The 20,417-nt window shown below is 40.0% G+C and overlaps 2 protein-coding genes across 7 annotated transcripts in view; both read right to left on the minus strand.

Annotated features, from left to right (window-relative positions):
• RPS17 (ribosomal protein S17) overlaps positions 1-20,417 on the minus strand; it is a 157,113-nt gene that overhangs the window by 73,430 nt on the left and 63,266 nt on the right. The window lies entirely within an intron of this gene.
• Positions 1-20,417, minus strand: part of CPEB1 (cytoplasmic polyadenylation element binding protein 1) — a 99,486-nt gene that overhangs the window by 66,624 nt on the left and 12,445 nt on the right. For 4 of the 6 annotated variants that reach the window (XM_050796144.1, XM_050796141.1, XM_050796140.1 and 1 more), the window contains exon 2: positions 11,314-11,488. In XM_050796144.1, the coding sequence (XP_050652101.1) occupies positions 11,314-11,488 (175 nt within the window). Of the gene's footprint in view, positions 1-11,313; positions 11,489-12,486; positions 12,504-20,417 lie in introns of those variants that run through there. The other 2 variants (XM_050796145.1, XM_050796146.1) reach the window with 2 other exon arrangements.

Here is a 20,417-nt window from a genome sequence, read left to right on the forward strand (position 1 = left end):
AGACATAAACAAGGATGTTCACCAAAATATTGTTTATAATAGCAAAAAATATATACTTAAAGATTTGCCTAAATACAGCAAAAAATACATACCTAACCATTTACCAAGAGGGATATTGTATATATTTATGTAAAATATTACTATAAAGCAATTAAAATGTACTGATTTTACTCACAAATAACTATCAATATGTACACATTATAAATAGGATACATGGAAAAAAGAAAATGCCAGGAAGATAATGTCATATTCTTTGCATAAAGATTTAAAACATATGACAATTAGGAGGGGGCATGAGGGGTCTTCTTAGTTGCTGATATCATTCTATTTCTTGATTTGAGCTTGAGAGCATGAGTGTATTTGTTTTGTGACAATTTACCCAGTTATATACTTTAATTGTGCATTTTCCTCAGTGTATGTTTTATTTACATAAAAAAGTAAAATGATGTTTATGGACATACACAGAGAAGTATAAAAACATGGATGGTAAGGAAATACACCAACTTCAGGAGAGTTATCTCTAGGAAAATGAGGAAATGAGTACACTTAAGTGAAAAATTTTTATTTGATTTTTATATTGTCTGAATAAAGGTCTGAATCGAACATATCAAAATCTTAACTTTTGTTAAAGATCAGTGGTAGATACATTATTTTATGTTCCTCTTTTTAAATTTTTTTTTTTTTGAGACGGAGTTTCACTCTTGTCATCACCCAGGCTAGAGTGCAGTGGCCCGATCTCAGCTCACTGCAACCTCCACCTTCCGGGTTCAAGTGATTCTCCTGCGTCAGCCTCCCAAGTAGCTGGGATTACAGATGCACGGCACCATGCCCGGCTAATTTTTGTATTTTCAGTAGAGACAGGGTTTCACCATGTTGGCCAGGCTGTTTCAAATTTTTAAAAGCAAAAAAACCCTATAAAAGCAAGTATGTGCATTTAAATCCTACCATTCAGAGATAACTATGTTTGTAAAGGTTAACAGCTTTGAGACCTAACTGACATATAAACTGCATGTATTTAAAGTGCAGAATTTGATATGTTTCAACCTATGTATACACACCCACGAAACCATTACCAAAAGTCAAGATAATGAACGTATCCATCTTCCCAAAAGCTTATTTCATTATTTGACCTCTTATCCTCAAGTTCTGCCCCAAAAGTTTAATGCCCTTTTGAAATCCTTTTCTACCCACCTCTGAGTCCTCTTGCCCAGGCAACCACCCATCTCCCTGCTGTCACTAGAGGTTAGTTGGCATTTGATAGAATTCTGAGCAAACAGAATTATGTAGTATACTCTTTTGTCTGGCTTCTTTCGCTGAGCATAACTATCCTGAAATTCATCCATGCTGTAGTAGCATCAATAGTTTATTCCTCTTTACTGCTGAGCAGTACTCCTTTGCATTTGTTTATCCATTCATCTACTGATGGCCATCTGGGTTGTTTCCAGGTTTTGGCTATTATATATAAAGAGACTATAAACATTTGTGTTAAGTTTGTATATGGATAAATGGTGTCATTTCTCTTGAGTGTGACCAATACTACTCAAAACCGTCAACATAGTCGAAAATAAGGAAAGTCTGAGAAACTGCCACAGTCTGGAGGAGCCTACATGATGACTAATGTGATATTCTGGGTGGGATCCTGGTACAGAAAAAGCACATTAGGTAAAAACTAAGAAAATCCAAATAAAATACAGACTACAGTATCAATATTGCTTCATTAGGTGTGACAAATGCACAATACTAACGTAAGACGTTAGCAAAATAGGGGGAAACTAATTACAGGATATACAGGAATTCTCTGTGCTATCTTTGTAACTTTTCTATTAATTGTTATTAATTATATTAAAGTTATTAATTCTATTAATAACTTGTGTAACTTCTCTGTAACTTTTCTATTAATTGAAAGCTATGCTAAAATGTAAGCTTATTAAAAAAAAAAAAGAAACTTAAGAGTGGAACCACTGGGTCTTATGATAGATAAACACTTAACCTTTTAGGAACCTGCCAAACTGTTTTCCAAAAAGTTGTACCATTTTGCATTCCTCAGCAGTTTGACAGTTTCAGTTATTCAACATCCCTGCCAATTCTTGGTAAGGTCAGTCTTCTCAATCTTAGACATTCTAAGAGGCAAAAACACTTTTTGTGTATATTTTGTCAATACATATATTGTATACACATATATACACACGTATATTCTCTCTCATATACACATTGACAAACGCACAATACATATGTATGTATATATGAGAGAGAATATTTTTATATATATTCTTCAAACAACATCAGCAAAATCAGACTTCCTCGTTCCTACAGGAACTGGCAGTTGCCTAGATGCAAATCTCTCCATATATCCTCTAAAACTCACAGATAAACAAAAGCAATAAAACTAACTCACATCTCAAAACTATAGACTATTTGGGAGACAGGTTACCACAAAACAATTCGCACTTAAGAGGGACTCAAATGTCCAAAACCTGAAATACCTACTTCTGGAGCCAACACTAGATAGGGCTGTCACAGCAGCAAACAGAAAATGGCACTAAAAAGCAAACAAACAAAAAAATCCTTTACATTAGTATTAAATACCATCAAAACCTAGAGATAAAGAATGTGCAAGACATCTACAAACACTGAGAAATTTTTTTTTTTTTGATACGGAGTCTCGCTCTGTCGCCCAGGCTGGAGTGCAGTGGCGCAATCTTGGCTCACTGCAAGCTCCACCTCCTGGGTTCACACCATTCTCCTGCCTTAGCCTCCTGAGTAGCTGGCACTACAGGTGCCCGCCACCATGCCTGGCTAATTTTTTTTTTTTTGTATTTTTTTTTTAGTAGAGACGGGATTTCACCGTGTTAGCCAGGATGGTCTCGATCTCCTGACCTCATGATTCTCCCACCTCAGCCTCCCAAAGTGCTGGGATTACAGGTGTGAGCCACTGCGCCCAGCCAAAAATTTTTAAAAACCAGATAAGCAAAGGGATATACCAACTTCTTAAATTAGAAGACTTGTCAACACATCCATGATCCAGAACTTGATTCACAGGTTTAATGCAATCCCAGTCAAAATCCTAGTAGAACTTTGTGTATGTGGGGCGGGGGGTGGAGCCTGGACTGATGAGCTGAATTTATAATTTATATAGAAATGTGAAGATCCAAGAAAAGCCAAGAATCCAAAAAGACAAAGTTGAAGGGCTTCACTACCAACTATCAAGGCCTATTATAAAGCTACAATAATTAAGACAAGGACAGATAAATAGACCAATGGAAGAGAAGAGAGTATCCAGAAACTGATCTGTACATATACTATGGATGCCTGATTTATGAGAAAGGCGACATGGCAATACAATTTAGAAGAAATTTCTTCCACCAAAATGATGCTGAGTCAACTGGTTATCCACACAGAACAAAATAAATCTTCTCCCTCTAGCTTACACCATGTACAAAACAAAATTCCAGATGAGCTGCAAATCTAAGTGTGAAAGGTAAAACAACTTTTGAAAAGAAACATATACTACCTCCATGACCTTGGAATAGGCAAATATTTCTTAAACAGGCCACAAGCATTAAGCACAATGGAATAAAGTCATTAAATTATACTTCATTACAATTTAAGTTTTCTGTTATTCAAAAGACACCAATTAAGAGTACAAAGGCAAACCACAGACTCGAAGAAAATAATTGTAATACATATTTCAGAGACAGAACTCATGTGGCCTATATAAAGAACTGCTACAAGTAAACAACAAAAAGGTAGATAACCCTAAGAAAAATGAGTATAAGGCATGAAGAGACACTTCAAGAAAAAGGATATCCAAAGGCCAATAAACATGCAAATATGCTCAACTTCATTAGTCACCAAGGAAATGAACATTAAAACCACAACAGATACTGCTACATACTCTCCAAAATGGCTAAAATGAAAGACAATGAGGAGGATATGAAACAACGCAAAACACTGTACACTACTAGAAGTGCAAACTGGTATAACCACTGAGAAAAACTGGCAGCATCTCAAAGATAAACATATGTATACCCTCTCCTAAGGAAGATAATCAAGAGAAATTAATTCACCAAAAGATAATAGCAGCACTACTCACAATGGCCCCAAACTGGAAACAACTCAAATGCCTATTAACAGTATAACGAATAATCATTGGTACATTCATACGATGAAATACTGTAAAGCAACAGAAATGAATGATCCACAACCAGTTGCAATATGGATGAAACTCACAGCTAAAGAGTACATACCTGGGCCGGCACAGTGGCTCATGCCTGTAATCCCAGCACTTTGGGAGGCTGAGGCGGGATGATCACGAGGTCAGGAGTCTGAGAACAGCCTGGCCAATATGGTGAATATAATATGACCAATATGTCTCTACTATGTCTCTACTAAAAATACAAAAATTAGCCAGGCATGATGGCGCTCGACTGTAGTGCCAGCTACTCAGGAGGCTGAGGCAGAAGAATCCCTTGAACCCGGGAAGTGGAGGATACAGGGAGCCAAGGTCACACCACTTGCACTGCAGCCTGGGCGACAGAGCAAGACTCTGTCTAAAAAAAAAAAAAAGTACAAATCTGTGATTCCATTTATGTAAATTCAAAATCAGGCAAAATTGAACTATGCAATTAAAAGTCAGCATGAACTGGGTGTGGTGGCTCACAACTATAATCCCAACACTTTGGGAAGCCAGGGCAAGGAACTTGCTTGAGCCCAAGAGTTCGAGACCAGACTGGTCAACACAGCAAGATCCTACAGAACTTTGTCTCTACAAAAACTTAAAAAAAAAAAATTAGTTGGGCATGGTGGTGCATGCTTGCAGTCCCAGCTACTCAGAAGGCTGAGGCAAGAGGATCACTTGAGCCCAGGAGTTCAAGGCTGCAGCGCAGTGAGCTATGATCGTGCTGCAGCCTGGGTGAGACAGAGTGATACCCCATCTCAGAAAAAAAGTTAGCAGAACAATTGCCCTTTGTAAATTAGAGACTGAAAGGATTGCAAGGGGAATTTTAGTGTATTCTTAATTTTTGCCTCTACATGTGAGGAGTTATACAAGATGTGTTCAGTGTATAAAAATTCAGTGAACAAGTACACTTGTACTTTTCTGTAAGTTAACTTCAATAACACAAGTTAAATCGTTATCACTTAACTGTTACAGCCACATAGTAAGGTTTCACAAAAGTTTATTTTGTGGGAAACAAGACTTCATGAGAGTAATTTCAATCATTTCCTGCAAGCTGGGACTGAATGTATTAAACTTTGTTTTGGAATAGCTTTTCAGACAATTTAGTGATGTACGGTTTATGATCCAGTACAATAAGGAGTGAAACCGTCTCAGTCAAAAATTCAACATTAGTCATGTCAGTAATCCCAGCAACTTGGGAGGCTGAGGCTGGAGGATTGCTTGAGGCCAGGAGTCTGAGACTAGCCTGGGCAACATAGTGAGACCATGTTTCTTTAAAAAAAAAAAAAATCCAGGGCGGGTGCGGTGTCGCAGCACTTTGGGAGGCCAAGGCGGGCAGATCACCTGAGGCCAGGAGTTCAAGACCAGCCTGACCAACATGGAGAAACCCTGTCTCTACTAAAATATAATACAAAATTAGCCGGGCATGGTGGCGCATGCCTGTAATACTAGCTACTCAAGAGCCTGAGGCAAGAGAATCACTTGAACCCAGGCAGAGGTTGCAGTGAGCCAAGATCCCGCCATTGCACTCCAACCTGGGCAACAAGAGCCAAACTCAGTCTCAAAAAAAAAAAAAAAAAAAAAAAAAAAATTCCAACATCGGGCTACGACTATACAATTCTTTGGTCCTACATTAAAAGTCTGCAATCTATTTAGGTCTGGGAGCTGGTTACATGGTTGTGTTCATTTTGGGAAAGTTGGAGCTCTTCACCTATGATACAGCATGTACTTTCCTGTATGTATATTATATTTCAGTTTTTAAAAACTGTTAAATCAACATATCAGTCCTAAACCTTACTTAGGACTGCTTTGACTAATCAATTCCTTTCTAAACCTCCAAGCTATTTTAACTGGTTATTGAGAAATGGCATCTCGGTGAGTTAACATGAAACTGTTCCTCCAATCATTGCCTCCAGCCTAAATATTGTCTCCCTACCCATATAGCAGTTAAGATGTCCCTTAATGATGTTTCACCACTTTTCACATCTTTACAGACACTGTTAGTAAAAACTCGACGCATTAATGCTTAAATCACATGTCCATTTGCAGCCCATTTTCTCCATTCCTCAGATTCCAAAAGGTCTATGGCTTAAAGGAGTAGGGAATGTGGAGAGGGCCCTCTAGATGGCAGACATCCCTCTCATCTCCACTGGACAGTTGTTGGGGTACGAAATCCAGCTCTGGCCTTACCTTCCAGCCCCACCCTAGCTCCCACCACCCACCATGCAACAAGGGCCTTCTTGGTAGGGTACCAGCCCAAAAGCTCAGGCCTTTGCAAAACCCTCTTAAACCACAGCAAATCACAACTTTCTTGATATAAACAGAGAATTGAGATGCTCCAGCTACTCTCTTTCCCCACCCCACCACATCTCTCTCCAGAGTCTCACTCTATCACCCAGGCTGGAGTGCAGTGGTGCGACCTTGGCTCACTGTAACCTCCAACTCCCAGGTTCAAGAAATTCTCCTGCCTCAGCCTCCCGGACTACAGGCACACACCATCATGCCCAGTTAATCTTTGTATTTTTAGTAGAGACAAAGTTTCACCATGTTGGTCAGGCTAGTCTCGAACTCCTGACCTCAAGTGATCTGCCCGCCTCCCATAGTGCTGGGATTACAGGCATGAGTCACTGCACCCAGCCCACATCTCTTAATTTCTCATTAATCTCTATTCAGTCAGGGACAGACAGCAAGTCAGTTGTCCAACCAGGGGTTCAACCTTGTCTTCTTTCTTGGAAGCATTCTCCATCTACACAAATATTTCTCTTGGAAGACCCTCTTGCTTGGCTTGAACAACAAAGCCACATCCTATCCCACCCTCCTCCACAGACGGGAGGGAATCACTTCAAATGCTACCCCCTCCTTATGTGATCCTCTTTATAGGCCAGGGAAGGGTTGAGCTAATGTTTGTGGTAGGAGGGACAGCTCTGTGACCTTTAGGTAAGCCCTGGCAGGAGGTATCTGGTCCCACCTCTTAGGGATTCTCATTACACCACAGCTCACTTAACAGCTCTTTATTCTCAGCTTTGGGCCCTAATGGCCAATTCTGGGGCAACAGAAAAAAAAAATAATCTACTCAACCTCCAGTTAAGACTAAAGTAATTTTAATTCTCTTCAAAGCCTATTTCAAATGCTGCTTTGACCAGAAGTGTTTCCTAGTTCTCAACTAAACCTGATAGGGTCTCCCTGACTCTATCACAGCACTTTTCCAATGATGTTTTACCAACTGGGTTATGCATGCAACTAGCAATGTGAAACACTGTGTTAGGATATACGCCATTTGAAAATTTATTATAAAATGTTTGTTTTAGAAGAACTAGTGGGGAAAAGTATACAGAAAAAAATTACCCAGCCAGGTGCGGTGGCTCATGTCTGTAATCACAGAAGTTTGGAAGGCCAAGGCAGGTGGATCACTTGAGGTCAGGAGTTCAAGACCAGCCTGGCCAATGTGGTGAAACCCCATCTCTACTAATACAAAAATTAGCCAGGCATGGTGGCGCACACCTGTAATCCCAGTTACTCAGGAGACCGACGCAGAAGAATCACTTGGACCCGCGAGTCAGAGGTTGCAGTGAGCCGAGATCACGCCACTGCACTTCAGCCTGGACAACAGAGCGGGATTCCGTCTCAGGAAAAAAAAAATTACCCATAATTTTTTTCTGTATTACCCACCTTCACTGTCACATTTATACCACTTCAGGGTTTTTCTATGCATATATACTTAAGGCCATTCTTTTGACACTTTGCTTTTATACATTTTGCTTTTTTACACCTGTCTTACACTTTGTTTTTTTCATTTCAGACACTGTAGTTATCTTTCTTTGCCATTAAGTAGTCTTCTACAAACATTATATTTTATGGTACAGGATACTCCATGATACAACTTTCCTATCATTTACTTAACATTCTGTTACCAAATTGTCCCTAGTTATAATGCTGTCCATAAACAATCTTAGGTTTTCATAATTCTGATTATTTCCTTCAGGTAACAAAATTACTTTTGATCAGAAGTTACAAGTTTGGGTTATTTCTTAAGGTTCTTCATAGAAAAATATATATCCTAGTTTACTTCCTCATTAACCACAAGGTTGGTATTTTTGCTGGTTAACACAGGAAAAATGCTCTCTACTGTAGGCCAGGCATCCTTGTTTCACCACTTGAGAACACAGGCCCACAGCCCTGAGCTGAATCACAAGTGGAAAGCAGAGAGCTGACCACACAAGGGAGGGGCTAGGTATATGTGAAGGGCTCAAAAACATCAGCTACCTCTGACAGAAACCTTTCCTACAATCCCTCGAGTTTCCTTAAATCTGCAGTGTTGTCTTAACATCTGACTCCCATAAGACACCTGTGAGTCAGGTTGAACAGGTACCATTCTGTCCTACAGCTGAGAAAACTGACCTTTTATCTCACTGCCCAGGGTCAAGCTTAGAACCCAGGTTTCCCAATTTCCTCAAGATCTTCCTCCTGTTTCTCTTAGAAGGTTCTAAGAAGCTGAAAAGGAGTTGAAGAGCCCAAGAAGTCTATAACTTGTACTTCAGCTACTGACCCTGGGCAGAGTATAATGGTAACAACACCCTCACCAGACCCTGGCATCTTACCAGTGAAGTCACTGGGCTCCCTGGACAGTTGCAAACATAGATTCCTGAAAGCTCCTCTCCCATCAATCATGGGTCCTTTCCCTTAGGTCCAACACCTAGTATTAGCTGAAAAATATTTTCCTGTAAACTAGAAAAGTTTCCAGCATCTCTGAAACAACCCAGTGAGGTTTAAGCCATTGTTGAATTGTTGAGTGTCATGCTTTTATTTTTTGGTGGAGGTGGGCAGGGGTCCTGTTCTGTCACCCAGGCTGTATAGTACAGTGGCACAACCACGGTTCACTGCAGCCTCGACCTCCCAGACTCAAGTGATCTTCCCACCTCATTCTCCAAGTAGCTGCAACTAGGTGCACACACCACATTCTGCTAATTTTTCTATTTTTTTTGTAGACAGGGTTTCACTATGTTGCCCAGGTTGGTCTCGAACTCCTGGCTTCAAGTGATCCACCTGCTCCAGCCTCAATTACAGGTTTAAGTCATCATGCCTGGCCTGTCATTCTTACTGGGACACAATACATGCAATTTTCTCAAAGGAGAAAAAGAGATCATGTAGTAGAACTAAGAAAGATGACTCCCTAAACTTTTAACTCAGCATAACCCTAAAAGAGAACTGGGTTAGCTCATGACTTATATTTTTCTTTTGTAGAAGTCAGAAGAGACAAAAACTACCCTAACCCCCGAGTATGCCCTTCTCTCATTTGCCTTCCTGTATGACAAAAGCAAATGCTACAAGTTACTCTCTTCCTTAATAAGCCTCTCCCTCAAACATTAAGCTATTTAATGCTCACATACTCCTACATTTTTGTGGGAATTATTTCTAAGGCCAAGCTAAAAAATAAATAAAAGAATTTACAACTAAAAACAGTAGTTGTCCTTTGGTGTATGTAGGGAATTGGTTCCAGGACCCCTACAGTATACCAAAATCCACACATACTCAAGTCTCACAGTTGGTTCTGAGGAACCCACCTATACCAGAAAAGTCAGCCCTCCATATATGTGGGTTTTACATCCCTTGAATATCACATTTTCCAGCTTTGGTTGAAAAACATCTGCATATAAGTGGACCTGCACAGTTCAAAGTAGTGTTGCTCAAGGGTCGACTGTAATTATCAGTCCTTGGTTTGAGAATCCCCATTGTTGCTAATTGTTTTCAAGGTCCATTTTTAAAAATTAAAAATACATTCTTTCATCTAAAATAACTCAAACAGGCCAGGCACAGTGGCTCACACCTGTAATCCCAGCACTTTGGGAGGCCGAGGTGGGTGGATCACCTAAAGTCAGGAGTTTGAGACCAGCCTGCCCAACAGGGTGAAACCCCATGTCTACTAAAAATACAAAAAATTAGCCAGGTGTGGTGGCGGGTGCCTGTAATCCCAGCTACTTGGGAGGCTGAGGCAGGAGAATTGCTTGAACCCAGGAAGCGGAGCTTACAGTGAGCTGAGACTGCACCACTGCATTCCAGCCTAGGCGACAGAGCGAGACTCTGCCTTGAAAGAAAAGAAAGAAAAGAAAGAGAAAAAAAATATAAAATAAAGGCCAGGCACAGTGGCTCATGCCTGTAATCCCAGCATTTTGGCAGGCCACGGCAGGCAGATCACAAGGTCAGGAGATCGAGACCATCCTGGCCAACATGTGAAACCCCGTCTCTACTAAATATACAAAAATTAGCTGGGCATGGTGGTGCGTGCCTGTAATCCCAGCTACTAGGGAGGCTGAGGCAGGATAACCACTTGAACCAGGGAGTCGGTGGTTGCAGTGAGCCGAGATCACACCACAGCACTCCAGCCTGGGGACAGAGCGAGACTCTGTTTCAAAAAAAAAAAAAAGGAAAAGAAAATACGAAAACAAAATAAATAACTCAAACCAAAAACACTTCAACATTCTTATAATGGGTTGCAACTCCCACAAAATGAAACACCGTTAGGACATCCACACCTCTTGGAAAGAGTCAACTTCAGAAGATGCTGCCCTCTATCTCCACTATTCCTTGGAGTATCCAGTAGATCATAGAAACTAAATGCATGCTGACTCATGTTTAAAAGCTGTTGCAGTAGCCACTAAACACCTGAAATGTTCATGCTGAGATAAGCTTGTAAGATCCACACTGGATTTTGAAGTCATAGTACTAACAATAAAAAATCTCATTGTTTTTATATTAATTAAATGTTGTCATATTATCATATATTGGGTTAAATAAAATACTAATTTCATCTGTATCTTAATTTTAACATGGCTACCAGAAAATCTGTAACATATTTAATTCACATTATATCTCTTTATATAAATACTCGTGTTATCTGTGACCTGTTCTTTTTTCCCCAACCTTTCTGTGTATCATAAAGTAGGTTTACACATCCTAATTAAAGGTAGTCTTCACCCAAAGAGGGATTCAATCCATAAACTAAACCACAAAAAGGCAAGTGTTGCTGGCAGCTCAACATTGTTCTTCACAAGCTTTCCGAGGAAGACCTCTTACATGCACTACCTAGAAGCAGATCTGTACAGATGCCTACCACGTTCAAGTTTTCAAACCTAAATCACCTGGCAAATGATCATGAATTCCTCGGTTTATAGGTGTAGTGCAGACTCTACTGAAATCCAGAGAATTATCCAATATGGCATTTATCCTTCGAAAGATATTGGCATTGCTACACGTGGAGAGAGCAGGTGCTTCCTGGTTGTCCCAGCAATCTTTTATCCTTCCTGCTTCTTCTTCCTAGACATAGAAAAAAAAAGATATTTAGGTTTTCTACACTCCTCTGTGACCCCTTCTTTCCACACTATGAATTAGATAAAGTAGGAAGGACTTAAATATCTTCTTTATATATTAAAACACTTAATGAGTGTTTACTATGAGCTAAGTACTCGGAACTGTAAGAAAAAAATACCAAAATATTCTTGGCCAATTCTTGGAAAAATTTCCACAAAGGATATTATTAAGGAAAAGAATCAAGCACCAGGATTTAAGGCAAGAAGGGGTAGGCTAACTCTACTAGTTTTCTACAAATATAGTCAGGTTTATGATTAGGATTGCCTTTATCTATAAAGCTGCTAACCTCTGGACCTTAAGGGAAAATAAAACACCAGCTGCCAGTCTTTCGTTGTACAACAAGAAGGTCTAGACAACAAGAACCCTTTTTCTGAATTGGTTCAATTGATATTTTGTTCCTAGAGTCAGAAATTACCTTGCCAGTAAAGGACCTTTTTATATAATAAAACACTTAATGAGTGTTTATGATAAGCAAGGTACTCAGAAGTTCTTTAAATACTGGACAATGCCCCTGGCTACCCAGAATGCCATAAATTCAACAACAAAGAGGTATACATGCCCCCAAATACAACATCTCTAAGTCAGCCTCCAGATCAAGGGGTCATAAGGACCTTTAAGGCTCATTACACATGCTACTCTATGGAAAGGATTGTTAATGCGTGGAAGAGAACCCCAACAGAGAGAATGTCATGAAAGTCTGGAAGGATACACCAGTGACAATGCCATCACTGTTACAGAAAAATCCATGAAAGCCATCATGCCCAAAACAATAAATTCCTGCTAAAGAAAACTGTTTCCAGACGTTGTACATGACTTCACAGGATTTACCACAGAGCCAATACAGGAAATCATGAAAGAGACTGTAGATATGACAAAAAAGGTTGGGAGTGAAGGTTTCCAAGACATGGATCTTGGAGAAATCCAAGAGTTAACAGACACCATACCAGACGAATTAGCAGAAGACAATTTGATAGAGATGAGTGCTCCAAACCAGTACCAGACAAGGAAGACGATGTTGAAGTAGCAATGCCAGAAAACAAATTGACATTAGATGATCTGGCAAAGGGTTCCGATTATTCAAGACTGCTTTTGACTTCTTTTACAATATGGACCCTTCTATTATACAGGCACTGAAACTAACGCAAACAGTGGAAGAAGGATTGGTACCACATAGAAACATTTTTACAGAAATGAAAAAGCAAAAAGTCAGACAAATTATTTCTGTAAAGTTACACTGACTGTGCCTGCTTCTCCTTCCATCCCCTCCACATCCTTCCACCTCTGCCACCCCGAGACAGCAAGACCAATCAATCCCCCCTCTTCCTCAGCCTGCTCAATGTGAAGATGGCAAATATGAAGATCTTTATGATCCACTTCCACTTAATGAACAGTAAATATATTTTCTCTTATGATTTTCTAGTAATATTTTTTCTCTAGCTTACTTTATTGTAAGAATACAGTATATAATACATGTAACATACAAAATATGCGATCAACTGTTTATGTTATTGGTAAGGCTTCTGGTCAACAGCAGGCTACTAGTTAAGTTTTGGGGGAGTCAAAGTTATACACAGATTTTTGACTGTGGAGGGTTGGTCCTCCTAACTCCCACACTGTCCAAGAGTCAACTGGACTAAAAACCCATGAACTGTACATTAAAGGTTAACTTTAGGGTAGGTAGATCTTATGTCAATACAGCTGTTTTAAAAAATTTTCATTCTGCCATTTACTGGCTGTGTGATGTCACAGTTACTTAACCTCTATGCCTCAGTTTCCCCACTTGTTAAATGGAAAAAGGATACAAACTTTTTGATGACATATGTAAAGCATTTTGCATGGCATACAGTAGTTATTCTGTATCTGGAAACATTAACTATTAAATACAAGAGAGGTAAGTACCAACAGTGGTAAAATCACCCAAACTGATTAAGTTATACAACTGTATGTGGTCATTATAAGTACATACTTATTTTGGCACTAATTATTTATTTATTAACTGGCATGAGAAAATGGGCAAGACATTACTTACTGAATGAAAAAAGAAATCCTATATATACATATATAAAATCATGAACCCTTACACAAAAACTATTCTTTTGGTATTCCCTATCTCAGTAAATAACACTACCATCCACCAGATGCCCAATGCAGAAATGTAGGTACCATTCTTCAGTCTCCCTCACTCTCCACAGTCAATGCCCAAAATAAGATGCAATGAAATATTGGTTGACAGATTTTTTTAAGAGGAGCCTGCCTCATCAGTTCTATTATCCTCAATTATCTTGGGGAAAACAAAAACAGAACAAGTAACGAAACTGGCACTTAACATATAAGCTGGTCACATCAAAACAAAACAAGAACAGGCCTGATGTCACTTTGTTTGGCCTACTGAAATCCAAGTAAGCATGAGAATGACCAAGAGCATTTACAGTTTTATCAACTCTGCAGGATGACCTTAAAGGGACAAACTTGAGCCTCACATCAGCCTCCAATTCTTGAAAGGACTGGTACCCTCTGCAAACTGTGAAGACCGAAATACACAATCCTGCAGGTTGTTTTCCCAGACTCTAGAGTGGTGCCATTGAAAACTGTTAAATCCAGTGACACACAAGGCCCTTTTCACAACTGTAGATTTCTAAGACGATTCTCAATTTCAGGAAGGCAACTTCATGAAGACTAAGATGCAAATACTTATAATCTACAGAGAGGAGGTCTCGCTGTGTTGCCCAAGCTGGACTTGAGACTCCTGGGCTCAAGTGCTCCTCCCATCTTGGCCTCCCGAGTAGCTGAGACTACAGGCGCTTGCCACTGCCTGGCACAATCTGCATATCTTAAGGCTACATGCTTCATTCTTCACTGCTTAATACACATTAGCCGACTGCCTGCTCTCTATAGTTAGCACCCCAAGGGGCAGCAGATTAGACACAGACTAAACCAAAATAAAGTTTTGAAGTCTGGAAAAGAACTTTTGGGAGGCTGGGACGGGTGGAATGTTTGAGGCAGGAGTTCAAGACCAGCCTGGGCAACACAGCAAAACCCTGTTTCTACAAAAAAATACGTAACATTAGACAGGTATGGTGGTGCATGCCAGTAGTCCCAGTTACTAAGGAAGCTGAGGTAGGAGGAATGCTTGAACCCAGGAGGCAGAGGTTGCAGTGAGCAGAGATTGTGCCACCGCACTCCAGCACGGGTGACAGAGCAAGACCCTGTCTCAAAAAAAGAAAAAGAACCAAGACCCGATCCTGTAAACATCCATAACACAGACTACAATGTGCTGTATACATACATTGTCCTCCAAGCCACCTTGGCTTGGACAGAATATGCCTGGAAATGAGAGTAAAGAGGAAGTTCTGAAGAACACAGAGAGCAGAGAGGCATTATCAAAAGAGGTCCAGTGTGGTGCAGCATTAGGTATAGGAGAGAAGACTGGAAAAGCCTCATATGCCAAATTAAGGAGTCAGCATTGTCTTTTCAATACACAAAAATTAACCTAGTTTTTAGTGTAATGAAAGTACTATATATACACACATATAGATTCCAGATCTTTGCCACATCTAAAGGCAAGTAAATAACAATGTGAGTCTTAGAAAGAGACCACCAACAAATACATCACAGATAAGTGGCAGAAGGATTAGTGAGAAAGTACCACAGTAGTGTAGGGGACAGATGCAGACTTGGGAGTCTGGGAGAAAGGTATTCCTTAGGAGAGGAAGGAAATCTTACTATTTCAAGGAGCCTGGAAAAAAATATATAATTTAGGAATATGTCTGGTCACCCTGCCCCACTCCTAATCCTGTTAGAACAGGATTCCCAAATCAAGGCAAATGATATCTGACATGCCTCCCTCCCCTTCTCTCAAGTACATCAAGCCAGAGCTCTAGTTTAAGATGACATAATTATAATAAAAGTGAATGAGGTGTTCAATGTATACTCCAAACTGTTTCATCTTATAATTACCAATGCTTGCCTTAATCAATTTAGAAGGAAAAAAAAAAATCAAAGCTAGGACTGTCAGATGGGGAAAGATCTACTACTCTCCTTTGTGTACAACAGGGATAAACGTAACACTATCTCATAAGGCTTTTTGTGAATTAATGCACACAAAGTACTTAGCGTAGGGCCTGGCATGTAATTATGTGCTGAACCAATGAATACTGTCTATCAGTAGTATCATTACTATTATTCAGAGGCCATGACAGGGATCCTTGAGGAAGGATCTCCTGGCTCATTAAGTGAACCAAAGACCTATGGCAATTATTTCTCTGAAGACTCCAGGCCCTTCTATTCCTGGTACCCCCTAACTCTTCCTCCTAATCATTTGACTTAAAATGCTTAATTAAAAGACAAGAGATATGATTCAAATAGACCTAAGGGCTGAATCCACTACAGGTTCAGTATCCCTCATCTGAAATCTGAGATGACCAAGAAGTGTTTCAGATTTTGATTTTTTTTTTTTTTTTTTTTTTTGGATTCTCGAATATCTGCATATTGAGCTATCTTGGGGATAGGGCCCAAATCTAAACACAGAATTCATTTTTTTTCTTTTTTTTTTTGAGATGGAGTCTCGCTCTGTCACCCCCAGGCTGGAGTGCAGTGGCACGATCTTGGCTCAATGCAAGCTCTACCTCCCGGGTTCACACCATTCTCCCACCCAGCCTCCTGAGTAGCTGGGACTACAGGCGCCCGCCATCATGCCTGGCTAATTTTTTTGTGTTTTTAGTAGAAACGGGGTTTCACCATGTTAGCCAGATGGTCTTGATGTCCTGACCCACTTCAGCCTCCCAAAGTGCTGGGATTACAGGTGTGAGCTACCATGCCTGGCCAAATTCATTTATTTTTCATATATATTTCATACATATAGCCTGAAGTTAATTTTATACAATATTTTTAGTAATTCTGTACATGAAATTAAATTCTGTGTTTTAACTGTCACCCATCACGAATTCAGGTGTGTTATTTCTACTTGTGACGTGTCGGTGTTCCAAAAGTTTCAGATTTTGGAGGATTTCAGATTAGGGCTGCTCGACATGTGTATTGTGTATATTTACACACACACCACACACACACACATTTTTTAAGATGTGGCATCTTGGTCTGTCCCCCAGGTTGGAGCACAGGGCTGCAATCATAGCTCACTGCAGCCTTGAACTCCGGGGCTCAAGCAATCCTCCTGCCTCAGCCTCCCAAGTAGCTGGACTACAGACATGCGCCACCATGCCCAGCTATTTTTTTTCCACCCCTCAGAAAAAAGGTCTCGCTATGTTGCCCAGGCTGGTCTTGAATTCCCGGGCTCAAGTGTTGCTCCTGCCTCAGCCTCTCAAAGTGCTGGGATTACAGGCATGAGCTACCACACCTAGCCAATACTGATCCTTTTAAATTATCCAGTTAAATGAATTCATAGTTCCTCATTTCAAAACAGAAACCTACTATCCACCCCATACTCACAGACCCATTTACTTTGTGTGGTCTATCTGAACTTTCATCAATGTATAGATCTGCATTCAGACTAGTGTTTTACCATGAGAACAAATGTTTTTCTCTTGGTTATTCCACTATTGCCTGACAGTTCCTGCCCTTATTTTTTAGCATATTTTGCCATAAAGTGAGGTCATTTGTAGCTTTTTTTGACATTCAGTTGGTCTTGCTGGTCTTTTACTGTTAACAGGAAAGAAGGCTTTTAGATAAATCAGAGACTTCATAGAGGGCAAACTTTAATACTACCGAAAACCAGGAGTCAACAGGAAGAATTACTTGGCAATGCTGTAAAAGAAAAACAATTGTTTAATTAAAAAATTAATTTAAAAACAATTCTTTGTTTAATGCTGATGACATAGAGACGAATACCCTCAAGATAAAACTAGTTCTACCTATCTACCTATTGTTAGAAAGAATGGCTTTTGAGGAAACTCACCTAATACAAGTTATTTTATGTTATTTGAGATGGAGTTTTGCTCTTGTCGCCCAGGCTGGAGCACAATGGTTCAATCTCAGCTCTCTGCAACCTCCGCCTCCGGGGTTCAAGTGATTCTCCTGCCTCAGCCTCCTGAGTAGCTGGGATTACAGGCATGTGCCATCACGCCTGGCTAATTTTTGTACTTCTGGTAGAGATGGGGGATTTCACCATATTGGCCAGGCTGGTCTCAAACTCCTGACCTCAGGTGATCTGCCCACCTCGGCCTCCCAAAGCACTGGGATTACAGGCATGAGCCACAGCACCTGGCCCTAATACAAGTTATTTTAGATCAGGCCTCAATTTTCTCCTCTCCAACAGGTAAGAGCTGACCCTCCTATCATGAAACTGTTTTCCTATAGCCATGATCATCAACTAGGACAACAAAGGTAAGGGAGATAGTCTGAAGAAAAGCATTCCCCTCCTCCATAAAGGAAAATCCTCCTCCTCCTCCTCCTCCTTAAAACTGGGAATCATTGTTTTGAAGCAGAAAGAACACAGGCTTTGGAATACAAACACCAGGTCTACCACTTAGGTATCACTCTGAGCCTTGGTTACCTAAAGGTTTTTAAAAAAAAAAAAAAAGTGGGTAACACCTACTTTGCAGACTTTGTAGTAGTCAGAAATACATAAAGTACATGGATATGCTCAATAAATACCTTATTAGTGTCAGATGTCCAATTCCACATGTTATTAAATTATATCCCTGTTACTCAGAAGTATGGTTTCAACTTATTCGTCCTAGCCAAGTTCATCAAGAAGCTTACTTGTTTTAGCATATAACTGGGTTTTTTTTTTTTCATCTGTGGTTCAGAAGTATCACTCATAACCTTTTCTTTAAAAATCTGAACCCTCACTATGTAGAAATGTTTGTTAAAGAATAAGATCCCCAAATTTTATACTTATTTGTATAGAAAAAATGTACAATTAATTTGGAAACCTTGGCCGGGCGCAGTGGCTCAAGCCTGTAATCCCAGCACTTTGGGAAGCCAAGATGGGCGGATCATAAGGTCAGGAGATCGAGACCAGCCTGGCTAACATGGTGAAACCCCGTTTCTACTAAAAAAATACAAAAAACTAGCCGGGCGAAGTGGCGGGCGCCTGTAGTCCCAGCTACTCAGGAGGCTGAGGCAAGAGAATGGCGTAAACCCGGGAGGCGGAGCTTGCAGTGAGCTGAGATCCGGCCACTGCACTCCAGCCTGGGCAACAGAGCAAGACTCCATCTCAAAAAAAAAAAAAAAAAAAAAATGGAAACCTTGGCCCTGCCTTTAAATATCATACTCCCCAGACCCAGCACTGTGATAGGATGGCCATTCTGGCAGCTGAAAATCTTGATTTGGGGATACTCATCTGTCGTAAATGAATGCCAGCTACCATCTCTGGGTTGATTTTTATTCAGTTTGCCTTTAATTGACAACATAATACCAATGCTGAAGATCCTTCAAGACTATTACTATTAATCATGTACAATGGATTAACAGCTAGTTGAGAAATTTATAGAAGACTGTTTGAAGGGCCCAAGGTTTACTGAGTCCCCCAGAGCGAGTTCTAAAACTGGGGTCAAATGGATCGGAGTGTAGTAATCCTCTTGACAAAAAATGTGTTTACATGAAAAATTTTTCTGAAACATTTTTTTTCTCCATTTAATCAGATGTTTTTTAAATGCATTGGTCTTGAACATTTAGACTTTGTTTTTAAATTAAGCCAGCGTAGCAGAAAGCAATATACTTAGATGCCCCAAATAACTGGTTCTGCTGAGATGTACTCTGGCAATTTGCCTTTCTTTTTTTCCTATTTTTATTTTTGAAACAGAGTCTCACTCTGTCGCCCAGGAGTGCAGCGGTACAGTTTCGGCTCACCGCAACCTCCGCCTCCTGGGTTCAAGCAATTCTCCTGCCTACTCCTAACGAATAGCTGGGATTACAGGCACGTGCCACCACACCTGGCTAATTTTTTATATTTTTAGTAGAGATGGGGTTTCGCCATGTTGGCCAGGCTGGTCTCAAACTCCTGACCTGGTGGTCCGCCCGCCTCAGCCTCCCAAAGTGCTGGGATTACAGGCATGAGCCACATGCCCGGCCTGCCTTTAGTTTTATACTACTAATAAAGCTAAACAAAATTTCCATAGAGTGGATACTCAGGATTTTGGGCATATTCTTTATTACAATTTTGAAGAGCCCTTATATGAACACTCATTTAGAAAAATGTCATTCAGACCACAGATTAGGACATGCTAAAGATTCCCATGAAGAATACACTTTCCTTACGGAAGAATATAAGTCTTCTAGCCAAATTTCTCTATTTGCTTTAGTCACCAGCTCACTCAAAGCCAAGTTTTTGGCTCTACTTTAATGACTCTATAGTTTGCTGAGAGATGTTTCTCTGTGTTTAACCTTCTCCTTGGTCCTACCTCAAGTCTTCTGTGCAACAATGTCAGGAATAAAAATTTATCAGATTGGTCATATGAAACTGACAGTATTTTACCTTTTTCAACCAATAAAATGCCAATTTCATATAGTTCAACCAAATATTATTTCATAAATACTGACAACCCACTAGGTTAGATGTTGAGGTTATAGATATATATATTAAAAAAAAAAAACTCCTTGCCCTCAGGATAATTATTTAGGTAGGAAAAAGAACCAAATCTAGTTAGGTAAGTAGAGATCAAGCACAAAATGCTACAGAAGAGAGGAATAAATCAGGGTGTCTAAAATGGTTTCACAATTCAGGCGTTTTGGCCAGAGAATAATGAAAATGCAGAATTTCAATAAGCAGGCATAAGAAAGAGCATTAACACACAGAGAACAAGCACAGAGAGGATACAGAACACAGTAAATTCAAGAAAACAAAGTGGTCCAACAGGGCTGGACAGGAAGGCTCACCAGGAATAAACGAGATAAAGCTACAGGTCCTAACCTCCTT

Source organism: Macaca thibetana, chromosome 7 (genome assembly GCF_024542745.1).
Source record: "Macaca thibetana thibetana isolate TM-01 chromosome 7, ASM2454274v1, whole genome shotgun sequence".
Taxonomy (NCBI): Eukaryota; Metazoa; Chordata; class Mammalia; order Primates; family Cercopithecidae; genus Macaca; species Macaca thibetana.